The sequence below is a fragment of the Lutra lutra genome, chromosome 2 (genome assembly GCF_902655055.1).
Source record: "Lutra lutra chromosome 2, mLutLut1.2, whole genome shotgun sequence".
NCBI classification, from domain to species: Eukaryota; Metazoa; Chordata; class Mammalia; order Carnivora; family Mustelidae; genus Lutra; species Lutra lutra.
The window spans coordinates 52,559,440-52,572,861 of NC_062279.1; the positions used below are offsets into that span (position 1 = coordinate 52,559,440).

Consider the following 13,422-nt stretch of genomic DNA (forward strand, 5'->3'; position numbering starts at 1 on the left):
TTGCTCCTCCAAGCTGCCCCTCTAGCCTTCTCCTTCCCAAACAATGAAATGCCCCTTCTTTGCATCACTGTAACCATATGTGTGTGCCCTGAATTCTTTCCGTGCATTCGTATCTAGAAGACATGGGCTGTATTCAATTTTGGGTGACTTTGCAAAAGTTAAGACAATTTAGCTATAACATTATGTGTTGCGTTACAATACTAACACATACAACATTCTTGGAATCCAGGGGCTTTTGGCAACAGCACGTCTATGTTCACCCTGTGGTAGTCATAGCCTAGGACAATCTTAATCTGAACACAAGGTGTTTTCCTCTTTTTTTTTTTTTAATTTAAATTCAATTAGCCAACATCAAATATGCCATTAGTTTCCAATGCACAAGCTATTTTCTACTCCTGATGTAAAAAGGGCTCAGCAACAATGGCCTTTAGACCAGATCCAGCCCTTTTTAGTGAATAAAGTAATAGGGAAGCACCAGCACACCCATCTGTCTGCATGTTGTGTAAACTACCTTCTCATGACAACAGCAGAGCTCAATAGTTGCTGCAGAGACTGTGTGGCCCACTGTTGCCAAAGATCCTTATCCTCTGGCCTTTTATAGAGAAGATGTGCTGATGAACGATGTTGGAGACCAAGGGACTAGATTGAGTATGTATTCCATCTGTCATAATATTCACACCCACGTGCATTCATTCCATTAAACCTTACAAGATAGGTCTTTGTCAGTTATCACAACATGAGCTTGTTTTACTGTTCCTTAAATTCTGTTCCTCATAGTGCATCAGTTGGGGAAACTAGCTGGTTAATTCTGGGTGATAGCAAAATGGTTCTATTATAGTCGTACCGTGACCCAAAAAAGCCACTTGCAAAGAAAAAAAAAAGTGTTTTATTCAACACAGCTATTGTTTTTTGTGATGGTTTCTGAAATGAGCCTTTTCTCTACACATGCTAGTAGTGTGGTTCTAATAGAAAGAGATCATTCTGGGTGAAGGAGCATCTGTGTCCAGAAGCCCTCTCCTAAACCCTCTCTGAACTTGACCTTCTTCCTCTAGAAGGTGGACAGAACATACAATCTTAGAATATATGATTTTTACAGCTCGGTGATGTCAGATTCTGTGTCCGTCACTTCTTAGTTGAACGTTTATGACATTTTATCTTTAGCAATTGACATATTCAGGTCGTGAACTGACTTGCATTTGTTTAATTAAATATCAGGTCCTATCAAAATGAGTTTGTTATATGTTGGTCATATTCCGTGTGTCTAAGATGACTGCATTGCGATATTTTTCTTTTTCTTAATGTTGTCTTCTTTTTCACAGAATTATGTTAGAGTTGTAGAAGTTTGGTGGGATGAATACAAAGACTACTTCTATGCTAGTCGTCCTGAATCAAAGGCCTTACCATATGGAGATATATCTGAGCTGAAAAAATTTCGGGAAGATCACAACTGCAAAAGTTTCAAATGGTTCATGGAAGAAATAGCTTATGACATAACTTCACACTACCCTTTGCCACCCAAAAATGTCGAATGGGGAGAAGTAAGTACTGGCAGGTATTCCAATCTCAAAATGTTTGGAGACTGAGTTTAGGAGAAGGCAGAAGGAGACGGAAATATGTGAGTGAAAGGAAAGAATTCTTGGAGTAAAGTTTCTCCTCTACCTTTCCACCAGACCATGACACCTCCCTTGACACCCTGACCCCTGGCCCAACCACTGTGTCCCCTGCTCTCAGCTCTTGGACTTACGGCTCTCCATCCTGGAATGCCGTACACTCCCTGCAGCTCCTCCTGCCCCTTCCCTGCCTCTCCTTCCCAAGTCCTTTTCCTGACTAAGTCTAACTTTTCCTGTTGCTCTCAATTTAGAGAGTACCAGTTCTAAAAAGCCTTTCTTATTCTTCCTCAATCCATCAGAAAGACTGAGTTCTTGATCTTTCCATGGGTTCTCGTAACATTCAAAATTGCCTATCTCTCAGCTAGTCTCCGTGTTCAGGACCTGGTTCACCATATGTCCCAGTGGACTAATTAAAGACCCCCATATACAATAGGCACCCAAACAGTGCTTGTCAAATGAATGAATGAATTAATGATAACTGAAAACAAGTAAAGTAGGCCAAGGCATTGATTGGTGTTGTCATTTGTTTTTTCAGACTTCCCTTTGTAACCTCATTTCTGATTTTATGCACCCATGAGCCTTCATGCTGCTACCTCATGGGTGTATTAAATGTGCCATGAACTTTTAAAACTGGGTACTGTTGCTTAGGTACATATTCAGCAACTACTGGTCAAGGGCCTGCTACGTCCCAGTCACTCTCCTATACATGAAATAAGACAGGCAGGCCCTTTTCATCAGGGAAAGGCTCTCCCCTTGGGTTAGTGGGGGAAAGAGACAACAACAGGGAAGATGAGGAAGGTAATGGCAGATGGTGGTGAGGTCTACAAAGGAAATAAACAGGTGATGTTCAGGAGGACAGAGGGACAGATTATGGAAGACTTCTTGGAAGAGGTGACATTTAATCTGAGATGTCAGTGATATACCAGAGAGCCAGGAGAGAATGTTCCAAGTGAAGAAAATGGTGAGGTTAGAGGCTCTGAAGTCAGGAAGGCCTTTATCCTGTGGGGATAGGAAGCCATGGGAGGGTTTTAAGGAGGTAACAGAAATTGATTTAAGCTTTGCTTTTTAATCACCCTGCTGTGATGGTTTAGAGTAGAAACAGGGATGCCAGTTAGGAAGCCTGGTAGGGTAGTTCCGGTGAGAAGCGATGGTAGCGGAGACCAGGAAGTCAAAATTGGAATGGAGGCGAGCAGACCAATGTGAGATACGTATTTTATCTGGAGGCAGGTTGCTGATGGATGGGGATGTGAAGGATATGGGCCAAGATGACTAGTTTTGTTTTTTCTCTGAGTGGTCGCTGAGGTGGCAGCTGAGATGGGGAGTTTGGTGGAGGGGAAGTGGGGGAAGGGTTGGGAATGGCAAGTTCTTTATTGGCGTTCTGGTCGGGTGACGCGCCTGGACGTCAGACAGCCAGGTGCAGCCGGGAAACTGAAGGCCAGAAGAGAGCGATGTACATTCGGAGCCATCGGCAGTAGACTGTTTCATGACACGGAGTGAATTCACGTAGGGAGAAAATAGAGATAGATAAAAGAAGTTGGGATCCAGCCCTGAGGGATTCCAGCACATAGAGTTTGGAAATAAAAGAAGCCAAAACGTAAGCTGTTCACCTCTTGGTTTAATACCCCCCCACCCCGCCGCCATACTCCGTGTTCTATTATAGCAAACTAGGTTTGACTCCCAGCTAGACCATGAGCCCCTGGAAGTCCAGACCATATTTCGGTTCTCTTTTAATCTCCAAGAACACCTGATTAATATAGTGCCTTCTTCATAAAAGGAATGAGTCCTCTTGATGATCTCGTCGGGTCTCCTGACTTTGAAACCATCTACATGCTGATGACTCTGGCTTTCTATCTCTAGCCCAAATCTCTCTCCCGGAGCCCAGACAAGTCCTTCCAACATGCTACTTGCAGTCTCCAGCAGATTATCTAACAGTCACTTCAAACTCAATGTATTCAAAACTGAACTCCTTATGTTCCCTCCCCAGCCTGTCTTTGCTGATTGCTCAGGACAAAACTTTGGCTTCTCCTTTGAATCCTCTTCTCTCATACATCACATCCAGTTACCAAATCTGAGCCTTTCTTACTGTGCTTTAAGCCACTACATCTCTGAGATTAACTTTGCCTTCGTGTGGCCTGTTCTCAGCCAGCAGGCAGAGTGCTCTTTTGAAAATGTGAGTCAGGTCACGGAACTCTTCTGTTAGAAACCTGCAGTGGAGTGAAGGCAGAGGCCCTCCTAGTGGGCTCGAGGCCAATATGCAGTCTGACCTCACTGTTCTCTGGCCTCTCCTGCCGCTACTCTCCCCACTCTGTGTCAGCCCTACCGCCATCCTTCCTGGTGTTCAGTCAGGGCAGGCATGCACCTGCCTTTGCTGTTCCCTCTGCCCAAAAGCAAAGCCCGCCTCTTCACGCAGGCCTGACGTTTATACAGTTGACCCTTGAACAACACCGGTTTGAACTGCCCAGGTCCACTTACACACGCATTTTTTTTTTTTAATATAGGGAATGTATTTTTTCTTACTTACGATTTTTTTTCTTTTCTTTCTTTTTCTTCCTTTTCTTTTCTTTTCTTTTTTTAAGATTTTATTTGAGAGAGAGAGCATGGGCAGGAGTGAGGCCTAGGGGGAAGAGCAGAGGGAGAGGGAGAAGCAGACTCCCTGCTGAGCAGGGTCCCTAATGCGGGGCCCCATCCCAGGACTCTGGGATCATGACCTGAGCCGAAGGCAGACCCTTAACCAACTGAACCACCCAGGCGCCCCTCTTCCTTACGATTTTCTTAACATTTTTCTTTTCTCTTGCTGGCTTTATTATAAGAATACAGTATATAATACATATAATATGCAGAGTATGTGTTAAGTGACTGTTTGTTACTGGTAAGGCTTCCGGTCAACAGTAGGCTGTTAGTAGTGAAGTTTTGGGGAAATCAAAAGCTATATATACACAGGTTTTTGACTGTGTGGGAGCTTGTCTCCCCTAATCCCTGCATTGTTCAAGGGTCAATTGTATATCCGCTCAAGACTGCTCAGATGTTACCTTCTCAGTGAGAATCTGCCCTGCTGTCCTCCCCTAACCCTCTCAGCCCCCACCTTGAACTTGCTCTTCTTTTTCTTTTCTCCATGGCGCTTACCACTTCCAAACATGTTTGTTATGTTTTCTGCTTATTTTCTGTCTTTCCCTCCCTAGAATGTAAACTCGCTGGGGCAAGGATCTTTTATCCATTTTGTTCCCTGGTATAACAGAGCCTTACAACATGCCTGACACAGTATTTACTCACCAAATATTTGATGAATAAATAAAGTCATGAGTGAGTGAATAGGTGGAATTTTCTGTTCTCCCTTTATAAGCCACCCCTAAATATATCCTCACTTTAAGCTCTGTCCCCGCTCTGGCCCCTATACGTTAAGCCTCACTTCTCAGTGTTTCCTTGAACATTGCAGGGAACCCCTACCAGTTTGAGCCCCATGTCTCCCTGGGGACAGTCTTCAGCGTCCCTCCAAGCAGGGCAAGAGGCTCCTTTCTCCACATGCCTGTCCCTCCATCCTGCTGGACGCCACAGACACAAGGGCCCCAGCCCGTGACTTGATTCTCATTGTATCTTCTAAAGCACTAATCATCGTAGGTGCTCAATCAATATTTGCTGACCAAATGAAAGGATAAACATTTTATCCAAATCCTGTAAAATTCATAATTGCAATACAAATATATAGAATTTCCAGAGAAGGGAAAAGGTGAGTTTTATACAAAATGGGCATTCCAAAGATGAAACCCTGTGGTTGCTTCTCACCTACATCATTCATGCTCAGAGAAAAATCTCACTGCCTGGCCCATCTGCCGTGACTTTTGCCTCCTGAGCCTCTTGGAGACATCCGCCCAAATTGTCGCATAGCCATTTCGAGGAGTTCTCTTTTGTCCTTAATTCTGGTCTAGACGTCTAGGGCCAGTGTCTATTAGCACTGGGTAGCTGTGCTCTGTTTGCTTCTCATCCACATGAATTCTCATGAACCTGGCATTGTATTTCATGGTATCTTTTTATTTTTTTCTTCTGTGGTATTTTATCAAAATCTACGGACCAGTGCTCCCAGTTGGAGTAATAAGCCCATTCCAGTGTGGGCTTCAAGACTGTAAATGATTTCAGAGGTGACTGGTATTCCCTGAGCTACTCCAAGACAGACAAGACCATCATCACCTAACATTACACCCCCAGATTTCCACTGTGAACTGCAGTATTTAGCATGAAACTCTCTTAACCTGATGCTAGAGCTCACCGAAACTCAACTGTTGCCCACTTTTTGGTTCTTTGTTCATTTTTGTAGATCAGAGGCCTTGAGACTGTTTACTGCATTGATAGCATGGGGAAGACAAACGGAGGCTTTGTTGAACTAGGGCCCTGCCACAGGATGGGAGGGAATCAGGTAAATAACCAAACTTGCATGTTTTCATATTCGGCTGCATTGCGACAGCTAGTCTTACTGATCATGGGGTTTCATTTACTTTTTAATTTGATAGTTTTGTTTGGGTAAAATTAAACATTCTGTGAAAAAACTGACAGTGTTAAAGCATTTACTTAGATGAAGGGGATGAGAACGGTTTTGAGTTTTCACACAAGCAATCTGAATCTAGAATTTATGTCTGATATAAGAGATTAGAATATATTCCTATGTAAGTATCTAGCCATGAAAGCCTAGCTCTGTAGTAATTTTATTTGTAAATTGTGTTCAGTATTCCACATTTCCCCCTAATAAATTAGCTAGGGTGTTACTCCCAGTAAGGGAACATTTCACTAATATATTTTCTTACTTCCTTATGTGGGTGTTGTTCTTACCTCTAATTTAGATTGTCAAACATCATCTGTTTCCACTTTTTCATCTGCTCACACTGTTGGTGTATAAGAAATATGTGTTGATGACCCATTCTGTGCCTAAAAGGCTAAAGAACACAATCCTTAAAGTGTTAGCAGGAGTCTTCACTAATATCAAAATGAGTATAGTTTCTATGTTCGGACATAGAACTCTGAACATACAGAAAAATTATAGAAAAATAAAGTCATTGAGTTTATGAGTTAAGTTTCTTTTTTTCTTTTTTTTAAATAATGCAGATCAGCAGAGAAGGTGCCTTGATACTTTCTTTTTCTTTTAATAGCTTTTTCGAATCAATGAAGCTAATCAACTCATGCAGTATGACCAGTGTTTGACAAAAGGGCCTGATGGATCGAAAGTTATGATTACACACTGTAATCTAAATGAATTCAAGGAATGGCAGTACTTCAAGGTATTAAGCATTTCAATATTTCGGTTGTGCATTATTGTAAAATAATATTATTTGCTATTTCACTTTAATAATACCTACCATCTGGAATTAAGATATATAAATCTTAAAATATATATGTGTGTATGTTTATATACAAATATATATATCGTTTCAATATGCAATAAATTGCATTTATAGTTCATGTTGTCCAGCAGGTGGAGCTATAGACAAACAAATAACACTTAGAAGTCTGGGTCTTCACAACTTCTTACTAACAATGGGAGAAATACTGCTTTAAAAGTCGTGTTTAGTTATTTACTTGACACCACAGGAACGGGTTTTTTGTTTGTTTATTTGTTTGTTTTTCCCCCAGATGTGAATCTTCCAGGTTCTTTGCCAAGTTGAAGATCCCAACATATTAATGTATTTATGTATAATTTTCTGTGTCTAGACTTGACTAAATCAATTTATTGTGAAACACGAAGTTGGGAAAGCTGCCCCAAACTGAAAGGACTTGGCAGTCCTCCCCTTTATTTATGCATCTAGTGGTCATGATCATACCATGTCTGTCATGCCAGCACTTACTTGCTATGTAGTGACATTGTTATGACCCAGCTTAATATTCCTGGTTATCATCATTCACAGATAATTACTATCAAGTGGTATGTGTCAGTTGCCAATCTTTTTCCTGTAACAAGTTAGAAAGGAGAAGGTTAACATAAACCTTGAAGAACAGAGCCTTTGTTTCTACAAAGAAAGATGAGTAATAGCAATAAATGATGGGCTCAGTGAGAACAGTATTAGTAACTAAAAATATTAAAAGAAGGCTAAGGCAGACCAGAAACTACCATCCAGAAGTAGTTTAATGGACAAAAAATGGAATATACAGATTATAGCTATTTTAAAGGCCACAGCATTGAATATGCATTTGTGCATCAGACATTACTAAATATTCCTTGGGGCCCGATGACATGGTAACTTCAAAAAGAAGCCAAAGCACATCATACTCTAATGGCAGAAAAGAAAAAAACTGCAGAAATGAAAGTAAGTAAAATGCAATAGGTTAACAAAGGATCGATTAATAGGAGGAATTGTTTATCATGAGTTTCATAGAGGAAGTATCATCGTACCGGATCTTGAGATAGAAAAAGGCTTTTTGTAGAGGAGGAGCAAAGGCATGGAGTAAAAGTGTGTAATAGAGTCTAGGAATCTTGTTGAGTTTGGTGTCCTTAAGTTGTAATCCATGTGGAAGAACACTGAACTTCATTTTGCAAGTGAGGAACCCAGTGAGAGGGAACAGTGGATACTTCAGGAAAATAACTCCAGGAATATTGTGAAGTACAGACTGATGAGCAGATCAGTTCAATCTGCAGTTCTCAGACTTCCAGTCTCTAGATTCTCTCTGCACTCTTGAAAATTACTGAGAACCTCCCCACAACGACAGATTTTGTTTATCTAGGTCATAGCTAAAAATATTTTCTGAGTTGCAAATTAAACTTGAGAAGTTTTGTAAACATGTATTTGTATTGTTTTATATTTGTATTTATATATTAATTCATGTTAAAAGTTAATAACCCTACCACATGTTAATAAAAATAACACTTTGAATAACAAATTACTATTTTTCCAAAAAAGTGAGAAGAATGGCATTGTTTCATGATTTTTCAAATCCGTTTAAATGCCTGGTTTAATGGAAGACAGTTGGATTCTCATACTGCTTCTGCATTCAATTTGATGTGATATGTTGTTTTAGTTGAAGTATATGAGGAAAATCTAGCCTCAAACATGTAGTTAGAAAAGAGAGGATTAATTTAATAGCCTTTTCAGATAATTGTATTCTTCTTTGATGCTACACCACCACAGCTAAGTAAATGGTAGTTTCTTAAAAGTTATTTGCAGTGTAGAATCTGAAACCGTATCAGTGAGCATTTGGTCCTATGTTACATTAAAATCCATTGGTCTGTCTTATACTCTGAAAGGATCTTTTACTCCTGTCTGCTTTTGTAACATCATGCGTTGGTTGTTTGGAAAATATTGGCTCACTCAGTGATGTAGGTCTTCCAAATGTTGACACATTTCATTAAACAGTGTCCAAAAATCACAAATATAAGCACTGATTCCATGGTAAAGCTGTCAGGTTCATGGTGGTGGGTACAAGTTTTCTACCGCTCTAGTTTTTGCTTGAAAAGTCAGATTCTATCTATCAGTGGCAACAAGTACTGTCAGATTATCATTGCTGGTTTTTTAAGTGACAGACTTACTTCATTTTCTAGAAAAAGTCTGCCCAGTCCCAAGTTGGAATAATCATAGTTTGTCTAGAGTTGTCCTTTGAAGTGCAAATGACATTACTTGAAAAAAGCAGCTAGTTGGACTCTCAGGTCAAACAAATGTACCCGTGCTTTCCTTCTGGATAACCACTGTACTTCACTATATGGAAGTGCTTTATCCATACTATCCATCTCATCTCAGAATATTTTTAAAAGGGTAGAGACGCCTGGATGGCTCAGTTGATTAAGTGTCTGGTCTTGGTTTCGGCTCAGGTCATGATCTCATGGGTTGTCAGACCAAGCCCCGCATAGGGCTCCACATTCAACAGGGAGTTGGGAGAGTCCCTCTGCCCTCCCACCCCCAACCCCGCACTTGCACACTGTTCTTGCCCTCTCTCTCTCCGTCTCTAAAATAAGTAAATCTTTCAGAAAAAAGTATACTCAAGGGTCAAGATTTAATAAAACCAGTAAGTGTTATGGTTTCATCACAGACACCTTTAAGTAGAACCAGTGTTTTCTTTTTTAGCTGTGGGTGTATGGCCATGAATACTGAGACTAGCACACTTACATCACTGCTTGATTTATGCAAAGGCCCCAGCATTTTGACCTTCCATTGCTTTTGCACCATCAGTATAAATGTCCATGCAATGAAAAAGGCAAATGGGGTCTTTGTATTATTACAAGGTAGTTTTGGCCTTACAGACCCAATCTTAGGTAGTCTGAGGGCTACAGTATGAGAAGCCCTGAGCTCTATTGAAGAAATCTACAATAGAGGAAGAGCGCTAAACTAAGGTACATGCAGTGGATCTGGGAAAGGATTCAGATCAGAAACATTGCAAATATCAGTCCTCAGTGATTGCGACAGTTTGAAGGAAGGAAGGAAAGTGTAGCATCAAAGGCCTCTATCCTGAGCCCTGGAAGGATGGTACTGCCGTTAGCCAGGATGGGAACTGAAGAAGTAGGTTTGGAGGGGAAGACAATGAATTGAAGTTTGTATACCATTGAATTTGTACGTTGTGACTTAACAATAAAAGGACTTAGAAGACTGACAATTGTGAAAAATCCAGTCTGAGGTATGGTTGGTTTAAGCCTGTCCGATTTGCTGGAATTCTCTTCTTGCGAAAGCCAGATAATGACTTCGAATGTCAGTGATACCAAAAGAAATGCAAATCTCAAGTTCCCTTGTCCTCTGTTTTCCAGAGCCTGTACAGATTTACTCACATTCCTTCAGGAAAGTGCTTAGATCGTTCAGACGTCCTCCACCAAGTGTTCATCTCCGACTGCGACTCCAGTAAAATGACTCAAAAGTGGGAAATGAACAACATCCATAGTGTTTAGAAAGAATGAAAGAAACCAATAACCTACCTACTGACACATAAACTTATCTAGAACTGAAAACCGCCTGAAACCTGCTGCAACTATTGTTAACTCTGTACAGTTCCAAACCCAGAACCTCCTGATCAGTTTGAAGGACGTTGATAAACTGTGATTTTACAATAACATTATCATCTGCAGTTACTGTTTACAAAACTGCTTTTACCTTAAACTTTGTAGATGTTTACATCTTTTTTTGTTTTGTTTCAAGATGATGTTGGTAATTTGTGCATTTAGCTCTGTTTTATTTAAAACAGAGTTAAAAGCATCGTTGTCTTCTTTGGGATTACACTCAGGGGTCTGAAAGGCAGTTTGATTTTTTTTTTTTTTAAACACACTTGAAAACAAGGTTGGAGTAACCAGACTTTCATATATAACTTGGTGATTATCAACCTATTGTGTCTTTATTTAATTTTACATCTTTAAGAAGCACTGCCACAGGTTCTTAGCCAAGGTGGCCTTCCTTCACAGTCATGCTGCTTTATTGAAAGGTGAATTTCAACACATTTAGTGCCTCTTTCATTTCTCAGTATATATTTCAAGAGCTTTTGATGTAATTTATAGGATGGTAATGATGGAATTGTCATCTGGATAAGGAATACTTTCACTACTCAAAAATGAATTTATGTGCTACCATTTGCTCTGAAATGGAATGGTGTATGGTTTGAAAAAGAAAAGACAGTATAGAACATCCAAGGCTATTTCATAGGGTTGAAGATTGTATGACATTAACTCCCTCACTCCCTGGCATGCCCAACGTTCTCCGCTGATCATGACTCCAAAGATAACAGAGGGGGTCTAACAACTAGGGAAAAGTTGTCCACTGATATCTGGTATTCACTTTTCCCCAATACCTATCACTACAGAAAATTAATTCTCAGTTTTGAAACCCTGAAGTGTGGGAGTAACAAAAACAATAAAATACCACTGTCAACACATCCAGGGCTCATTCTGACCATGGTAAGAATTTCCAAGTCCTTGTTAGACTAAGCCTTACAAAACCCGTGTGCGTTACAACCCTAAGCTGTGGAACCCAGAAGCCAAGAGTGAATGGATGTTTCATGTATGTCTTCATCCAAATGAAATCCCCTGCACATTGTTTTAAATTAAAAAAAAATGGCTATTTAAAAATACAGTTCATTAACAAATATGAACTTCTGTTAGGTTAGGTGTTAGTCCTCTAGTGTTTCTTTTTTGTTTTGTTTTGTTTTAGGAAGCATATTTCTATTAGTATTTTTCCAGTGAAAAGAAGACGTGTTTGGATTTAACATTTATTAAGATGGTACCTACTATAGGAAAACCAAATAGGGCAAATAGTCAATTAAATTCTAATTTCTAAATAAGAGTCTTTTGTTACCCAAAAGATTAAAATGCTACACTGAGTGGAAATAAAAAAGAAAAAGAAAAAACTGATGAAGTGGGGAATGGCAAGTAAATGATGCATTTTTGATCCTGTAATCATGATATCATTACAATGAAAGGAATTTCACAAACTACTGCCAGAGGGAACTATTTTTAATTAAAGCTTAAAAAAGGAAAGAAAAAAATCTACATTTGTTTAGAAGAAAAGCCTACAAATTTGTTTCTTCCAAGCTTAGCTCTTAAATTTGGAGAGTCAGAGTTAAACATCCTGAACAGAGTCTTATTTATAATTTTGAATTGTCAATTTATATTTTGCTACTGATCTGTGATCAACCATTTTAACTTTCATTCATCTCTAGGGATGTTTAAGAGGAATACATTTATATATGCTTATACAACTGCAAAATAAATCAGCTATAAAAAGGAAACTAAGAGAATTGGTACATTAATTACTTGTGTCTTTGCAAATAGGCTCCATTTTCCTTGTTGAATAGATTATAACCTTGTTAACTATGCATAGGCCTAAGAAAGGTGGCACATAAACTGCGCATGTACATTTTAAATGTGTATTTTGTGCAATTCGCTGATACTCTATGAAAATGATTCTATATATTGAAATCAGAAACCTTACCAAACATGAAAAACATCAGAAGCTGCTGCCATATGACTATTTTCTACTGTAGGCTGCTTTGGAAATAATTCCCATATCCTTGCTTTGTAAGTTGATAATATCACTATGCATTTCTACACATTTTATAAATTTGATTTATGCAGATTTTGATACACTGTATGTTTCTGTAGAAATTGTATAAATATTCAAATTTTATTAGGGATAAATTTGAGAAGTTTATGTATATCTTAATTCTGGGTTGCTTGTTTTTTAGGTGAGAAAAAAATAAAATATTTTAATCCATGGGTTTTTTCAGTACTTGTAATCATTTCTAAATCCAAACACTGCATGCTTGAATTTCGTCTATAAGATACACTAACGTAATAGCTAAAATATCGTATACTATGGTTATATGTTGAGTGTGTGCTTGAATATTGGTTATAATTATGCTTAAAATATACTTGGAATCCTTGGAGCATATCTGTAGGAAGGAAACATAAAAGTTTTATTTTGGTCTCTAGTTCCTTATATATAGCAATTTTTTTTGAAGTAACTTATCCAAGTATAAAAAACCACCCCAGCAACATATATCTTTCTTGGCAGTGTATTCTACTATAGAATTGCCTATTGAAAGCAAAAATTTCTTTAAGTCAAAACTCTTTACAACCTGACAGGTCAAGTGACTAGAGAGAAAGGAAGCCTACCAAAAAACAGAAACAGGCCATAGGACCTTGTGGCACCATGTGTGACATCTCGAGAGAAGATATGGCTACTAACATTCCAATACGTGGCAGTGTTGATTTTGGAAACTTTCAGTTGACCTGGCTATTGTCACATCCGCTAATTCTTAGCTACTGTATCAAAGAAACTTGAAAAAGTCATCTAGGACCAGACTGGAGTAAACGGGGGCTCACTTATTTCTTAAGATACAGTCTCACAGGGATCTTGGAATATAC

At 39.1% G+C, this 13,422-nt stretch overlaps 1 protein-coding gene across 4 annotated transcripts in view; it reads left to right on the forward strand.

The window, feature by feature from the left end:
* Positions 1-12,781, forward strand: part of GALNT7 (polypeptide N-acetylgalactosaminyltransferase 7) — a 139,324-nt gene extending 126,543 nt beyond the window's left edge. For all 4 annotated transcript variants that reach the window (XM_047717406.1, XM_047717405.1, XM_047717404.1 and 1 more), the window contains exons 9-12: positions 1,320-1,538; positions 5,920-6,018; positions 6,746-6,874; positions 10,321-12,781. In XM_047717406.1, the coding sequence (XP_047573362.1) occupies positions 1,320-1,538; positions 5,920-6,018; positions 6,746-6,874; positions 10,321-10,458 (585 nt within the window). In that variant the 3' untranslated portion in view covers positions 10,459-12,781. The remainder of the gene's footprint in view (positions 1-1,319; positions 1,539-5,919; positions 6,019-6,745; positions 6,875-10,320) is intronic.
* The last annotated feature ends 641 nt before the right edge of the window (positions 12,782-13,422 follow it).